The sequence below is a fragment of the Oncorhynchus gorbuscha genome, linkage group LG19 (assembly GCF_021184085.1).
Source record: "Oncorhynchus gorbuscha isolate QuinsamMale2020 ecotype Even-year linkage group LG19, OgorEven_v1.0, whole genome shotgun sequence".
Classification (NCBI taxonomy): Eukaryota; Metazoa; Chordata; class Actinopteri; order Salmoniformes; family Salmonidae; genus Oncorhynchus; species Oncorhynchus gorbuscha.
In genome coordinates, this window is record NC_060191.1 from 31551333 (window position 1) to 31566691 (window position 15359).

At 41.9% G+C, this 15359-nt stretch overlaps 1 protein-coding gene across 1 annotated transcript; it reads left to right on the plus strand.

Moving 5' to 3' along the window:
- Positions 1 to 5628: 5628 nt before the first annotated feature.
- On the plus strand, positions 5629 to 14519 carry LOC124006412 (guanylate cyclase soluble subunit beta-2-like). Its single transcript, XM_046316417.1, has 16 exons — positions 5629 to 5870; positions 6153 to 6226; positions 6474 to 6568; positions 7009 to 7169; positions 7380 to 7479; positions 7631 to 7860; positions 8164 to 8263; positions 8416 to 8519; positions 10016 to 10232; positions 10463 to 10783; positions 11623 to 11771; positions 11947 to 12093; positions 12455 to 12609; positions 12885 to 13093; positions 13424 to 13555; positions 13776 to 14519. Exons 1-16 carry the CDS (start codon positions 5778 to 5780, stop codon positions 13991 to 13993), a joined length of 2505 nt encoding a protein of 834 aa, XP_046172373.1. The 5' UTR covers positions 5629 to 5777; the 3' UTR covers positions 13994 to 14519.
- The last annotated feature ends 840 nt before the right edge of the window (positions 14520 to 15359 follow it).

The window sequence follows — 15359 nt, forward strand, 5'->3', positions numbered from 1 at the left end:
TTTCAATCCAAAATGGACTGGAATGAATCAATCAACATAATAGTGATGACAGATGTAAGTACATTTTTTAAAGGCCTGCAGTTGCATAGGCCTGCATGATGCATAAAGCAAGCTCAGCCCTGTGAGTTCTATTGTCTCTATCAGTTGTTGTCTCTGTCTAGGTAGAGGAAATCCTCCACCTACTCTAGTCTAAATAAATATAATTACTACGAACAAGTATACGATTGCTGACCCCAGTATAGGGCCCGTATAGGGGTCAGAGTTTTCCTGGTTAGGTTAACAGATAAGGAAAAACTCCAGGCCCCAAGGGGGTAAAAATTGCCCCCAACTGGTTGCCACCAGCCTGCTTGCCGTTCAGGGCTTATTCAGGAACGTTTCTTGGGCTACTTTTATGTGTCAAGTGGGTAAGATGCGCAGACTTTGTTTAACTTCATGGACAAACTTGTTATTCAAACCTACATCAGCGCAGCTCTAATGGAATGTATGTGCTATTTGTATTTCCAGCTGTCCCCTCCTGTTCCCTGATTTAAGAAGTGACCACTCCACTCCACTGCAATTGTCAACTCTCTCCTGACATGAACTGAAGCCACGTCTCACGTGCCCGCTCATCCACTGTTACATTTAATGTTTTCTCTCCAAGCACTCTGAGTACCCCTATCATTTTTCTCTCATTACTGTATGTAGAGTCAATCACATACACAATCACATTATTACACATCAATGATTTTACTCCTTTCTTGGACTAACTCATTCTTAGCTCTATCGTTGAACTGTGTAGTGTGTTGTGTTATTGTTTTTTTGTCGTCACAGTCAAATCCTGTCCTGCACTGAAGTCAAGCCTCCACCGGTTTCTGCCCTTGAATGTCTGCATTGGATATCACTCGGCCTTCATGTACCACCACCCTCTCAATATATTATTAGTCAAATGCAGACTATACCACGCCAGAGTTCTATCCAAATATAAAGATAGCAAGCTTAGTTTGTCAACTTTTGATCACCTGACATGAGATTTTAACTACAGTCAGCCATTATTAGGAGGTACATATAATGTAGCCTACTTTTGTGATGTCCTATCTGCTCACATCGGAGAGAAAAATAAAGTTGAACTTTCTTCTGCTGTTTAATTGTCTTCTGCAGCGTAGCCCTGCATCTTACAATTTAAACAACAAATTACACATAGAAAATAAAGAAATACAAAGAGATTCCAAAAAAAGAAAAGGTAACACACATGAAAAACAATCAGATTCCTCAGCAAAAAGGTCCTCAATCAGCACTCTGAACTGCCTGAAAGGCACCCATACATCCACTTGTAGGGAACACTGAAGAAACTAAAAGCCGTTATTCCTTTTTCTGTAGCAACAAGGAATTTCCAGTTATCCATCCCTGTGATGGGTATGGTAACTCGTGCATCTATGGGTAAGTAAAGATGTCAGGTAGTGTGGGAATTTTTGCAAAAAACTAATGTGGGAGTTTTTGCAAAAGGGCTTTAAAAATGAATAAAATGCAGTGTTTCGACATGAGGTCAAAGAGGGCCATCCTACTTTCTGATAGAGCAAGCAGTGATTAGTGCAAAACCTCTCACCGCTGATAGAACAAAGTGCACTATGGTAAACTGCATCTAATGTCTTTAATGAAGTGACAGCTGCATTCATTTAGATCAGTGGTTCCAAACTTTTTATTGTCCCGTACCCATTCAAACATTCAACCTCCAGCTGTTTACCCCCTCTAGCACTCTCAAATGTTGTTTTTTGCCATAATTGTAAGCCTGCCACACACACACTATACGATACATTTATTAAACATAAGAATGAGTTTGAGTTTTTGTCACAACCCGGCTCATGGGAAGTGACTAAGAGCTCTTATAGGACCAGGGCACAAATAATAATAATCAATAATTTTGCTTTTTATTTAGCCATCTTACATATAAAACCTTATTTGTTCATCAAAAAAATGTGAATAACTCACCACAGGTTCATGAGAAGGGTGTGTGCTTGAAAGGATGCACATAACTCTGCAATGTTGGGTTGTATTGGAGAGAGTCTCAGTCTTAAATCATTTTCCACACACAGTCTGTGTCTGTATTTAGTTTTCATGCTAGTGAGGGCTGAGAATCCACTCTCACATAGGTACGTGGTTGCAAAGGCCATCAGTGTCTTAGCAGCGCGATTTGCCAAGGCAGGATACTCTGAGCGCAGCCCAATCCAGAAATCTGGCAGAGGCTTCAGATTAAATTACAGTTTCACAGAACCGCTTGCTGCAATTTCGATGAGGCTCTCTTGGCAGGGCATGAAAGGGATAACGAATCCAGTTGTTTGCGTCGTCTGTTTCGGGAAAGTACCTGCATAAATTGTGCACCCAGCCCACTCAGGTGCTTCACTATATCACATTTGACATTGTCCGTAAGCTTGAGTTCATTTGCCCACTAAAAATCATACAGTGACGGAAAGACGTGTGTTGTCCTTGTTAATGCAGACTGAGAAGAGCTCCAACTTCTTAATCGTGGCCTCAATTTTGTCCCACACATTGAATAGAGTTGCTAAGAGTCCCTGTAATCGAAGATTCAGATAATTGAAGTGAGAAAAAACATCACCCAGATAGGCCAGTCGTGTGAGAAACTCGTCATCATGCAAGCTGTCAGACAAGTGAAAAGTATGGTTAGTAAATAACTTTTAAGCTTGTTTCTCAATTTAAAAAATCGTGTCAATACTTTGCCCCTTGATAACCAGCGCACTTCTGTATGTTGTAAAAGAGTTACATGGTTGCTGCCCATATCGTTGCATAATGCGGAAAATACACAGGAGTTCAGGGCCTTGCTTTAACAAAGTTAACTATTTTCACTGTAGTGTCCAAAACGTCTTTCAAGCTGTCAGACATTCCCTTGGCAGCAAGAGCCTCTTGTTGGATGCTGCTGTGTATCCAGGTGGCGTCGGGAGCAATTGCTTGCACGCGCATTACCACTCCACTATGTCTCCCTGTCAAGGCGTTTGCGCCATCAGTACAGATACAAACACATCTTGACCACCAAAGTCCATTTGATGTCACAAAGGTGTACAGTACTTTAAAAATATCCTGCCTGTTGTCCTGGTTTCCAGTGGTTTGCAGAAGTTGATGTCCTCCTTAATTAGTCCCCCCCCAATAAATGTAACGGACATAAACCAGAAGCTGTGCCAGGCCCGCCAAGTCTGTTGACTCATCCAGCTGTAACGCATAGAATTCACTGGCTTGTATGCGAAGCAGTGATTGGTTCAAAACATTTCCTGCCATGTCACTGATGCATGGTGATGAAGGCATTTGGCCTTTCCCCCCAGCATTGTCCAACCCATATCCGCAAGCAGCAGAAAGAATTTAGTCCTCCACAATAGTATGGGTCTTGCCTGTCCTAGCCACTTGGGAACTCACCATATAAGACGCTTCTAGCCCGTTCTTATTAATGCTATCTGTTGTTTTTATACATGTCTTACTAGCTGAAAGTCGTCTTTTTTAAAAATCTGAGCAATTTCTCAAGCAAGAATTTTGCTAGCTAGGACTGTCTGGGAGTGGTCTGAGTAGGTAGAGGAAAACTGGCTGTTATCGATAGAGAGGTTTGGAAATCTATTTCATCTCTCTATTAACGAATTTAGGCCTGGTAATGTCACCAGGCAGGCCAAAATTCCATCCCACCAAAACAGGCTGAAATTTCAGGTGGTCTTTTCAAACAGCTCTTACAATAAAAGGTCATTATCATAATTGAACAATTTCACAGATTTATTCCAATCTCATAGTGTGGAAATATATACAGTATAAAACACGTCATTTTGTTATTCTCTGTGTGTGTGTGTGTGTGTGTGTGTGTGTGTGTGTGTGTGTGTGTGTGTGTGTGTGTGTGTGTGTGTGTGTGTGTGTGTGTGTGTGTGTGTGTGTGTGTGTGTGTGTGTGTGTGTTTGTTGCTGTTTGTACTATGCTGTTGGTGAGCATGACATGTGAGGCATATGAATAAGCTTATTAAACAGCATTACACAGGTGCACCTTGTGCTGGGGACAGTAAAATGTGCAATTTTGTCACAAAACAAAATGCAACAGATGTCTCAAGTTTTGAGGGAGCATAAAATTGGCATGCTGACTGCAAGAATGTTAACCAGAGCTGTTCCCAGAGAATTTAATGTTAATTTATCTTCCATAAGCTGCCTCCAACATCATATTGAAGAATTTTGCAGTGCATCCAACCGGCATCACAACCGCAGACCACGTGTAACCACGCCAGCCCAGGACATCCGGCTTCTACACCTGCAGGATCGTCTGAAACCAGGTGATAAAACTGTGGGTTTGCACAACCAAAGAATTTCTGCACAAACTGTCAGAAACCGTCTCAGAGAAAGTTATTTGCGTGCTTATCGTCCTCACCAGGGTCTTGACCTGACTGCAGTTCGGCGTTGCAACCAACTAAAGTGGGCAAATGCTCACTTTCAATGACCACTGGCACGTTGTAGAAGTGTGCTCTTCAAGGATGCATCCCTGTTTCAACTGTACCAGGCAGATGGCATACAACTTGTATGGCGTTGTGTGGGCGAGCAGTTTGGTGATGTCAACGTTGTGAACAGAGTGCCCCATGGTGGTGGTGGGGTTATGGTATGGGCAAGCATAAGCTATGGACAATGAATACAATTCAATTTTATCGATGGCAATTTGAATGCACAGAGATACCGTGACGAGATCCTGAGGCCCATTGTCGTGCCATTCATCACCTCATGTTTCAGCAAGATAATGCACAACCCCATGTCGCAAGGATCTGTACTCAATTTCTGGAAGCTGAACATTTCCCAGTTCTTCCATGGCCTGCATACTCACCAGACATGTCAACCATTGAGCATGTTTCTGATGCTCTGGATCGACGAGTACGACAGTCTGTTCCAGTTCCCGTCAATATCCAGCAACTTCGCACAGCCATTTAAGAGGATTGGGATAACATTCCAGAGGACGCAACAGCCTGAACAACTCTATGTGAAGGAGATGTGTCACGCTGCATGAAGCAAATGGTGGTCTTACCAGATACTGAATGGTTTTCTGATCCACGCCCCTACCTTTTTTAAGGTATCTGTGAACAATGCATATGTGTATTCACAGTCATGTGAAATCCATAGATTATGGCCTAATTAATTTATTTCAATTGACTGATTTCCTTATATGAACTGTAACTCAGTAAAATCTTTGACATTTTTGCATGTTTTGTTTTATATTTTTGTTCAGTGTATTTGGTTGTTTGTATTTATTGATTTTTTTAACAATTACTATTTGTTATTATAATTATTCTTGCATTTTTGTGTGAAAAGCTTGTGATGCTAAATGTTTTCATCTATCTGCCTAGGGACTACAGATTAAAACTAGCCAACTGGCTAAATCCATCACATTTACAGAAATGTTAATTAATAATATTGTCCCTGTTAAATAAATGAGTCGTTTTATTTCAAATATTTCATCTAAACTATTTGTTGAACGTCACGTTGGTAGCCTAATGCGAATTAGAACTTCTGCACCTAGATGCCACTGCGTGTAACGGAGTTGAGATCAGCACATCTATCGCCTTTGACACTCATCTGTACCGCATCGCGCACCAACGCTCTCGCCAACAGCTGGAGATGGGTGAACGGCTTTCTTCAGTCACTGTTCGATGCGCAGCGGCAGAAGTGACGGAATAAGGAGCTGAAGCTTTTGTGTATATACAGGATATAGGCCTAGGCATATCACTTTAATTAAATATATTCAGGTAGGCTGTCGACGGAGATAATGTTGTGCGTTAGAGTATGTGGTCAATTTGGGGTCGTGTTCGTGCAAGGATACATTGGGAATTAAGGTTTTTAAACAAAGTCTCGGCAGAATCCAAACCAAAAGAGATGGTAAGTTGTGTGTGTCGACCCATAAATTAACTCATAGTGATAGATAGTCTAAACTGATATGTTACAGTATAGGCAAGCATATGTTGTATAGGTTACTGGACTGAACTGTTCGAAAATCATGACTCAATGTGTTTCCAGCCTGTAGGCCTACTCATTAGTCTTATTAGGCTACATGGACGATTCAATAGGCTATGTCACTTTTACCTATATAAATATAGCCTATATTTTATGAATGGCATCAAAATAAAAAATGCTGCTAAATTTGCAATGTTCTCTCTGCAGTATGGATTTATCAATACCTGTTTGAAGTCGCTGGTTGTTGACAAGTTTGGCGAGGAGACATGGATAAAGCTCAGGTAACAATGTTATTAATTAACACTAACATCATATTAGACAACGTGAATATCTCTTGATAATTGATTAATTGTAATAATATGTTGCGTAATTCCAGAAGGTGGCGTTAAAGGCTAGCTTTGAGCATGGCCCCTCAGCGTGGACCTATATGCTAGCTAATTGATGGATTCATTCACTGCTTTCTGTTTATTGGTCATCAATGGGATGTGTAACCTGCTGAAATGATCTCATCATCATAATTATATGCAGAGATGAGGCCGGGGTTCAAGATACATTCTTGACATATGAAGTGTACAAAGACGACATCACCATGCAACTGGTGGCTGCGGCCTGCAAGCTACTTGGTAGGCTCATTTATCATTATTTGATGAATAACCTGCGACATCATATCAATGTAGCTCTGGACCAGTAACGATCTGGAGCTAATATATATATAATATATAATATATATATATATAGGTGTTATAAAAGCGTACATTTCCATGCCAATCACGGTTACTTACAGATTATGAATTATAATTCAAATCATGGATTGAGAAATAGCTACAAAATATTAGGAATCATTTTATAATAGTGAATTTCTTGCACTGCATGGCTTGATTTTAAATGAAATCGAAACTCTATTGCTGACAGGCAAAATACATGACTCAAGATGATGATACAAATACGTATTATAAATATTACATGATAGAACAAAATGTGTTTTATGTGATGTTTAAGTAAAGGCGTACATGTTGGTATTAACCTATATATTCATTAGGCCTACTTCATTTTCTATTCGAAGATGTTAAACCAGAGGTGGTGTTGAGACAATTTGGGGAATACTTTTTTGACTTTTGTAAACGATCTGGATACGACCACATGTTACGGACTCTGGGAGGGAACCTGTTCGAGTTTATCGAGAATCTGGATGCACTGCACAGCTACCTCGCCCTTTCTTACAAGGTATAATGTGTGTGTGTGTGTGTGTGTGTGTGTGTGTGTGTGTGTGTGTATGTGTGTGTGTGTGTGTGTGTGTGTGTGTGTGTGTGTATGTGTGTGTGTGTGTGTGTGTGTGTGTGTGTGTGTGTGTGTGTGTGGCCTACTCTATTGATATAGGTATATATGTGATAATCGAAAAAAACTGTGTCAAATGATTTGGAAATATGCTTGCAGGAGATGAACGCGCCATCATTTCGAGCGGAGAGGAACGGTGACAGCACGATGTTTCTTCACTATTACTCCGACCGCCGAGGCCTATGCCAAATTGTACCCGGTAATTATGCTGAATGCTGATAGATTAAATTATTGACGTTAAGAACAAATGTGTTAAACAACTTAATACACTCAATATTGTGAGATTTTAGCGTGCGTAAAAGTAGGGGCTTTGTGCGTAAAAGTGAAACGACTGTTTCCCATTTCCACAGGTATCATTGAAGCTGTAGCAAAAGACTTCTTCAACAGCGAGATAACGATGGAAATCGTCAACCAAATAGAGGAACTAGAGAGGACAGGAAAGAAGGAGCATGTAGTATTCCTTGTCACTCAGAAACCGACATTTTCGAATGTAATGTGCAGTAACAAGCTCTCTCAGACACCGCCATGTTTGCCAAGAGGCCCTAGGCGCAACGCAATGCACTGGAACCCAAACAAGGAGGTAAAATCTGGGTCAGGACAACAGATGACCCACAAATCATTGGCTTGCATCCTAAATGGCACCCTATTCTCTTGATAGTACACCACTTTTGACCAGGGCTCATAGGTGATATTTGCGATGCATACATAGGCTACAGAAACAAGCAGATGCCATCTCTGAGGATCTCCAAAGAATTGTCCCAAAACTATCTCAATAACCCAACCCAACACAGCCAATTTTCCATATGGTTTAAAAGTGAACCTTTTTATGCAATTTAACCATAACACGAATTTCCTCCAATATGTCCCTCACCCCATCTATCAGGACATACAGAAATCATTGCAGAGGAAACTCCAATCTCAGGGATTTTCCATGTGTCGGAACCATTGGGAGACTGTGAGGGGGTTGGTCCAGCTTGGGAAGGGTAAAGACCAAATATCTCACCATTCCTTTTCTAATGGATTGGCTCAGTCCACCTCAGATATCGATAAAGCCTGTCTATTCCATCTTGCTTGTCAAGATATCTCTAATCTTGATATCCTTACTATCATTAATAGATGTTTACTTCAATCATAGGCAAACTCTTGAGAGGATTTGAGCCAGTCTACCCGAAGAACCTTTGCATCGACCTGAAGACATTTTGCAATGCCTTTCCCTTCCATATAGTGTTCGACAAGGAGGTACAAAAGTATCATTATCTCCCAGATTCCCTCTTGGTATTGAGTACATGCACTGTAAATTTATATACCTAAAAAAAAAATGTGTTAGTAAATTTGTTTGGTTTTCTCAATTGAAAAAAATGGACATTTGTTGAAACCAAATATATCATTCAGTGCCAACAGTTACAAACTTTTCCCCATTGGTTAAGCCAAATAGATTACATAAATACAAAACTAAATAGCTACACCACATTGTTTACCAAGTTGATTTTTCACTTTGGAGTTACCTATCCAAATTTCTTCAATTGGGTTACAAGCAATTAAATCAGCTTCCTGTTAATCAAGATATTAAGTTGGTTCCATTACATGAAATAATGACTCCAAATGCTTTCTTTCCATAAGAATTTCACATGAACTGGTTACCAATATTGTAACCAAATGGTGACCGTCTCATCAATTGAATCCTTTCCAGGCTCTTTAGAGTCACAGTACTTACAGAGATATCATAGAAAGAGAAATGTCAAAATTGTTCAACTTCATATTCGTCATCTCCAGCACCACCCCAACATGTGAAAACGGCACGTTTTTATATTTTGTAGTAAAAAAAGACATAGGAAGTTAAGTGTTCCAATAACATCATTGGTGTGCATCATGGGATTTGAACCAATCATGAGGAGGCATTGCCTACTTATTGCCTGTTAATTGTCTACTAATTGGTTGATGATGTCATTGGAAACACCTACCTTCTTCTATCTTTTTTACTTCAAAACATAGAAATGTATGTTGATGTTGGGGTGTTGCTGGAGATGATGAATATGAAGTACATTTATTTTTATTTTTTTTCCCTTTAAGATTCAGTGCTGGCAGTGAACATATAATCATTAAAAAAAACCAACACATTACTTAGAATGACATTCACTCTCACAGGTGGCCAAAAATAACAAACTGAAAGCCACGCCCCCTGTAGGCCATGCTTCCAAATCTTCTGATTGGTGCAATGTAGCGGTGGCAGCCTACCGCTATGTGGTGTTGAAAGCAATTTATAAGCTTTCATTCAATTAAAAATATCACATGATCTTTCAAATTCTTTATTTGATTCATACAAATTGAATAGAATAGGTTGATTGAACCAAAGCTCAATTTTGGATCATGTCAATCAGAAAAAGCACTTCAGATGAACAACAGTGCCGTCCCACTTTTTACAGCGTGGTTTAGTAATGCCAGGTAATCACTGGGATGGTTTCCCGGACACAGATTAGGCCTAGTCTAAAAAGCATTCTCAATGAGGAATCTCAATTAGAAGTGCTTCTTAGTCCAGGACTGGGCTTAAAATGTGTCCAGAAATGGGCCCTTTATGTAGATATGAATTGTAATCTTAATACCTGGAGAAAGGCTGCTGAAGTGACCAGAGCCCTATTGACCCTCGTTAAAAGTAGTGCACTGCAGTCAGTGTATAGGGAATAGGGTGACATTTGGGACCCAGTCTGAATCTCTGCTCTCTGGTCCAACTCCTGCAGCTGATGGTGAGACAGGCGGGGGTGAACGTCCAGAAGATCGTCCCCGGGCTGCAGACCATGAGCATTCACCTGGATCAGTACTTCAGTATCGTCCACCCCGAGGTCACCTTCACCATCTCCAGCATCAGGAAATTCATCAACAGCCACTTTGTCCTGCAGACGCGACGGGACATGATGCCCGAGGCCTGGAGGGATAGACCCATGCTGGAGCTCAGAGGTGGAATTAATGAATGAACGGATGAATGAACAGATGAAGTAATGAAAAACTGGATGGATGAATGCATGGATGGATAATAGAAGGAAGAAATACATGAATGATTATTTGTTATTGAGTCATGCCACTTATGCAACCTATCCCACCATAACCATTTAACAGAAACACACACATCCCCCTCCATTTAATTTCACCTCTCTTTTTATGTCCACCCCTCACTCCCCTGTTCCCAGGTCAGATGTTGTGGATGGAGTCTCTGCAGTGCATGCTGTACCAGGCCTCCCCTTTGCTGCGGAGCCTCCACGAGCTGGAGGAGAGGAGCATGCACATCTCTGACATCGCCCCTCACGACGTCACGCGGGACCTCATCCTGCTCAACCAGCAGCGGCTGGCCGAGATGGAGCTCTCCAACCAGCTGGAGAGGAAGAAGGAGGAGCTCCGACACCTGTCCCAGCATCTGGAGGAGGAGAGGACCAAGACGGAGAACCTGCTGTACGCCATGCTGCCCAAACATGTGGCCAACCAGCTGAAGGAGGGGAAGAGAGTGGAAGCAGGTGAATGACACAGGGAGAGGAGAGATGGGGAGAGTAGAATCTCTATTCAGAGAAGCGAGTTGGAAAGATGCAGAGAAGCGAGTTGAGGGGAGAAGAGGAAAGGAGAGGGAATAAGTAGAGAGGAGATGTGGGGAGAGGAGAGGAGAGTAGGGGAGAACATGTGAGGAAAGGAGAGAAGGGAAGAAAGTAGAGAATATGAGAGTAAAAAAGATAATTGGTGAGAAAATAATTGGTGAGAGGATTGGTGGTGTGTGAAATGCCCTAGTAGGGCCAAACACTCCTTTGCCAAAACCTGTACACAAAACCTGTACACAGTAGCCTATGCCTCCCTTGCTCTGACACACAACAGACAGTAGAGATGTACAGAGTGGAATTGGGGGGATTTTTGAAGGATATTTCCATGCCTTGCTGCAGTGTATCACATATTTAATGAATGCATGAATTACAGATTGAAACAGCACCACGACACAGCCAGCGGCTCCCAGACACATCTGTCTTTGAAGCACAGTACACAGACAGACAGACAAACAAACATAGGCGCAGACAGACTGACACAGACAGCTAGAAAAACATACATACAGACAGACATACAGAGATGAAAACAGACAGACAGACATACAGAGATGCAAACAGACAAACTCATGCATGAACAGTACACACACATGCGCACACACAAAATGTATTGATATGAAGCAACAGGTCAGCTACATGTGGATAAGTATTAAGCAGAATAACTAGTTTTCACTATTGTTCTCGACTTGTAAAAGGACTAAAACAGTGGTATATTAATGTAAATGGCCATATGGTCGGTGGTGGTTGTGGTTATGTTTGCTCTAAAGGAGAGTTCAAGGAGTGCACCATCCTCTTCAGTGATGTGGTCACCTTCACCAACATCTGCTCGGAGTGTGAGCCCATCCAGATCGTCAACATGCTTAACTCCATGTACCTCAAGTTCGACCGGCTCACCACAGTACACACAGTTTACAAGGTAACAAAATATTACATTTGTCAGATAGGCTAAACATTTATCATTCATAATTGAAACATCTTGCGAATTATTCTACATATCCATATATTCATTCATTTAGACCAGGCAGCCTGGAATAGCCATTCCAGTACTTAACTCATCGATATCAATCTGCCTGTGGTTGTGTCTGCATCAGGTGGAGACCATAGGTGATGCCTACATGGTGGTAGGTGGCGTGCCCATCCCAGTGTCCAGCCATGCTGAGAGGGTGGCCAACTTCGCCCTGGGCATGGTCATAGCAGCTAGGGAGGTTATCAACCCCATCACAGGGGGGGCTATCCAGGTGAGACCCACAGATGGCTGGTGTGTTTGAATGCTGGATAGATTTTTCACAATATTTTTGTAACATCTCTGTTCTATTGATCCAAATCCAAAGGGTTGTAATTTCCCTGCCCTTGTCTTTCTTTTGGAGCTGATCATTCTCAGTTCTCCTGCTAGTTTATTATCACAATACAATACCTTTCTCTGTGTCTGAGGCTGGTCTAGTGGGCAACGCAGCCGCCAGCAGCACATAAAGGTCAACCCCCATTGTGGATAAGAATCCTTCCACTAGTCAATGCTCATTTCCACCTATTTCTGTCTCAATAAAGTAAAAATATCCCACAAAATATATTTAAAAAACAAACAATACCTCTCTGCTGTAGATCCGGGTGGGTGTACACAGCGGGCCAGTTCTAGCTGGTGTGGTGGGGGAGAAGATGCCTCGGTACTGCCTGTTCGGAGACACAGTAAACACGGCGTCTCGCATGGAGAGCCACGGCCTCCCCAACAAGATCCACCTCAGCCCCAGTGTTTACCTGTAAGACCTCAGCTCATGTCACATGACTGAACTGAAGGAAATTAAACCAATCAAGCAATCGATCAAGAAAACAAGCCAGCAATTTATTTAGAAAGCTCTTTTTACATCAAATGTTGTCAAAAGTGCTTGATGATTGGTTGGATGATGGACTGATTTATTAATTGAGTGCTTGGTTGGTTGAGCCCATAGGGCTCTGTTCAAAAGTAGTGCACTATATAAGGGAAAGGGTTCCATTTGGGAAGCAGGCTTTGTTTTTATATGTCTTCCTCCTCCAGGGTGCTGAAAGACAAAGGCTTCATGATCCAGGAGCGAGGGGAGATCGATGTGAAGGGGAAGGGCAGGATGTCCACCTACTTCCTGGAAGGGAACCTGACCGCCACGGAGCACGAGATCATGGGCCGTTCAGTTAATGAGGCCGACTCGGGCCGTGCGTCTGTACAGTCGGCACGGGACTGCAACACAGAGGCAGCCCTGTACAGACCGGGTAAACAAGGTTCTCCTGTCTGTCTGCCTCTCAACTACTCAACTACTAAAAATACACACCTTTATAAATATATAGTACACCTGAGAAAATGTCTTAGATGTGTGTCTAACCTTGTTGCACCTTATTTGTGTGTCTAATTTGAGGTAGCTCAGCCTCAGTATGCCATTATCTCAACAGGTTTTCTGTTCCCCGATATTTATGGCGCATTTAGTCATAATCACCACAGAGAAAAACACTAACCCCATTCTAGCTTCCCTTTCATGGCTGTGGAATATTGTTAATGCCTCACTTTAAAGCTAGACCTCTTTGTTGTAATCTATGATCCCACAGCCATCCAGAGGGTGCAGAGTGAGGACAGGAATCCTGTAGTGCCCATGGAGTATGGAGACAGCCTTGCCGACCCGCCGCCCTCAGTCCAGCTCACTGAACCCCAGCCACAAGTCAGAGCCAAGAGCCTCAAAGGTGCCTCCTCCTCTTTGTTTTATTCGATAATTCGTTCTCTTTCTTTTTATTGAATTATATTCTTTAATATGTACATTTTATTTAAGTATTATATTCATAGTATCTTGTATTCTTTATCTTATTCTAAGATGATCTTTAAGTCACAGGTAAAAGACTGCTCCTACATTTCTTTTACATTTCTCCTATTCGTTACCTCCAATGCCTTCCACTCTACCTGCAGTGGTGACACACGGGAGGTGTGTGTGTTTCACAGGAAAACCTCGGGACTCAGAGAGCTACGGCAGTCTCCACAGTGACAACAAGTCAGTGGAGGGAGGTCTCCCCAAACCAGACCACCAGCTGACCAGAGCAACCTTGTCCCAGAGTTCCACTCCCATAGAGGCTGAGGCTCCTCATTCCACCAAACACATCCGGACCAGTTTCTGTGTGGTCCTCTGAGCTGTTGTAGTACTATCCAGACTAGTCACTGTAGCCCCGTTTATACCTGTTGCTAACACATATGTCCTTGATCCTGATCTTGTCATCATTCTGATTGTGCCCACATTTTAGCTGTTGCTATTAAATATTAAAATGTGTCTCTTATCCTTGTGACCAGATTTCCTGGTACCTCCAAGTATGCAATACAATAATTTTAGGCACATATTGATAAGTCAATGGTGCCAACTATCAATGATTTTAGAGGGAGGGATAATGATGATTTAACAAGTTTTACTGTCCAGATCCGCCTAAGATGTTCAGACACAATGCTTCCATAACTACCTCCAGAGGTTGTCAGGAACATGAGATCACAATACATATTCTAATCGTCTACACCTGTCTAAAAAGGTGGGCACAATTCGAATGTGAACAAGATCAGGCAAAGGACGCATGTTAGCACCAGGTATAAACTGAGCTTAACCTGTTCAGGATACCACGGTTTACTGCCCCTTCTGGAGGATTTGGGTACCCATATAAAACAAGATAATTTTTTTCAAAAGTTGCTAATATTTGCATATAAAAAATATTATCGAATAGAAAACACTCTAACAATTCTAAATCCGTTTAAATTTTGTCTATGTAAAGCAGAAGTGTCAGGGCATGCATTCTCCCAAAATCTCTCTTGTAATGGAAAAAGTTGCCTCTGCTTTGACGTCATCTTTAACGCACTTCCCAAAAGGCTACCGCTCTGGGAACAGTTTCTACGTGTTCAGCGTGAAGGCTGCCTTCTATGGGGCTTGTCAGTGTGTGAATCGCGCGCTCACGAGACGTTGAGCGTGCCGAAAGGTCTCGGTCACGCCAAAAAAACAGTGCCCTGTATGCACGCTCTGCACATTTTCTCTCTTTCCCTCAGGATCGATTAAAAGACGTGTGTGTTTCGCTTCGTCCTCACAATTGCTGTAGACCTTTATAAGTGACCCACCCATTCAATTGGATCACAACTGCTGGAATATAGGACATTCAATTAAATTGGACTATCTCTGCTGATGAGCCTATGCTCTGAGACTACAGTGTTTTATGAATATTGAAATTACAGTGTCTATGGTCATCTTGCTAATGTTTCATTTTATGTGATCTCTCCCCTGGAGCCCTGGTATCTATGTGATATATAGAAGTCAACTGTAACCAGACTTGTACCTCTGGTCCAGGGCACTATGAACCAAGATGGCGGAGCAGTAAGACGTGTTTGTTTCCTTCCCATGTTTTTCTTTCTTTTTTTTGTTTTATACATTTCATTATATTTCAATCTCTTTTTTCCATTTTCAAATTAAATATACCTTCTTGCAACCCGCCTCACCCAATGTGGTACGGATCTGCTACTTTTTAG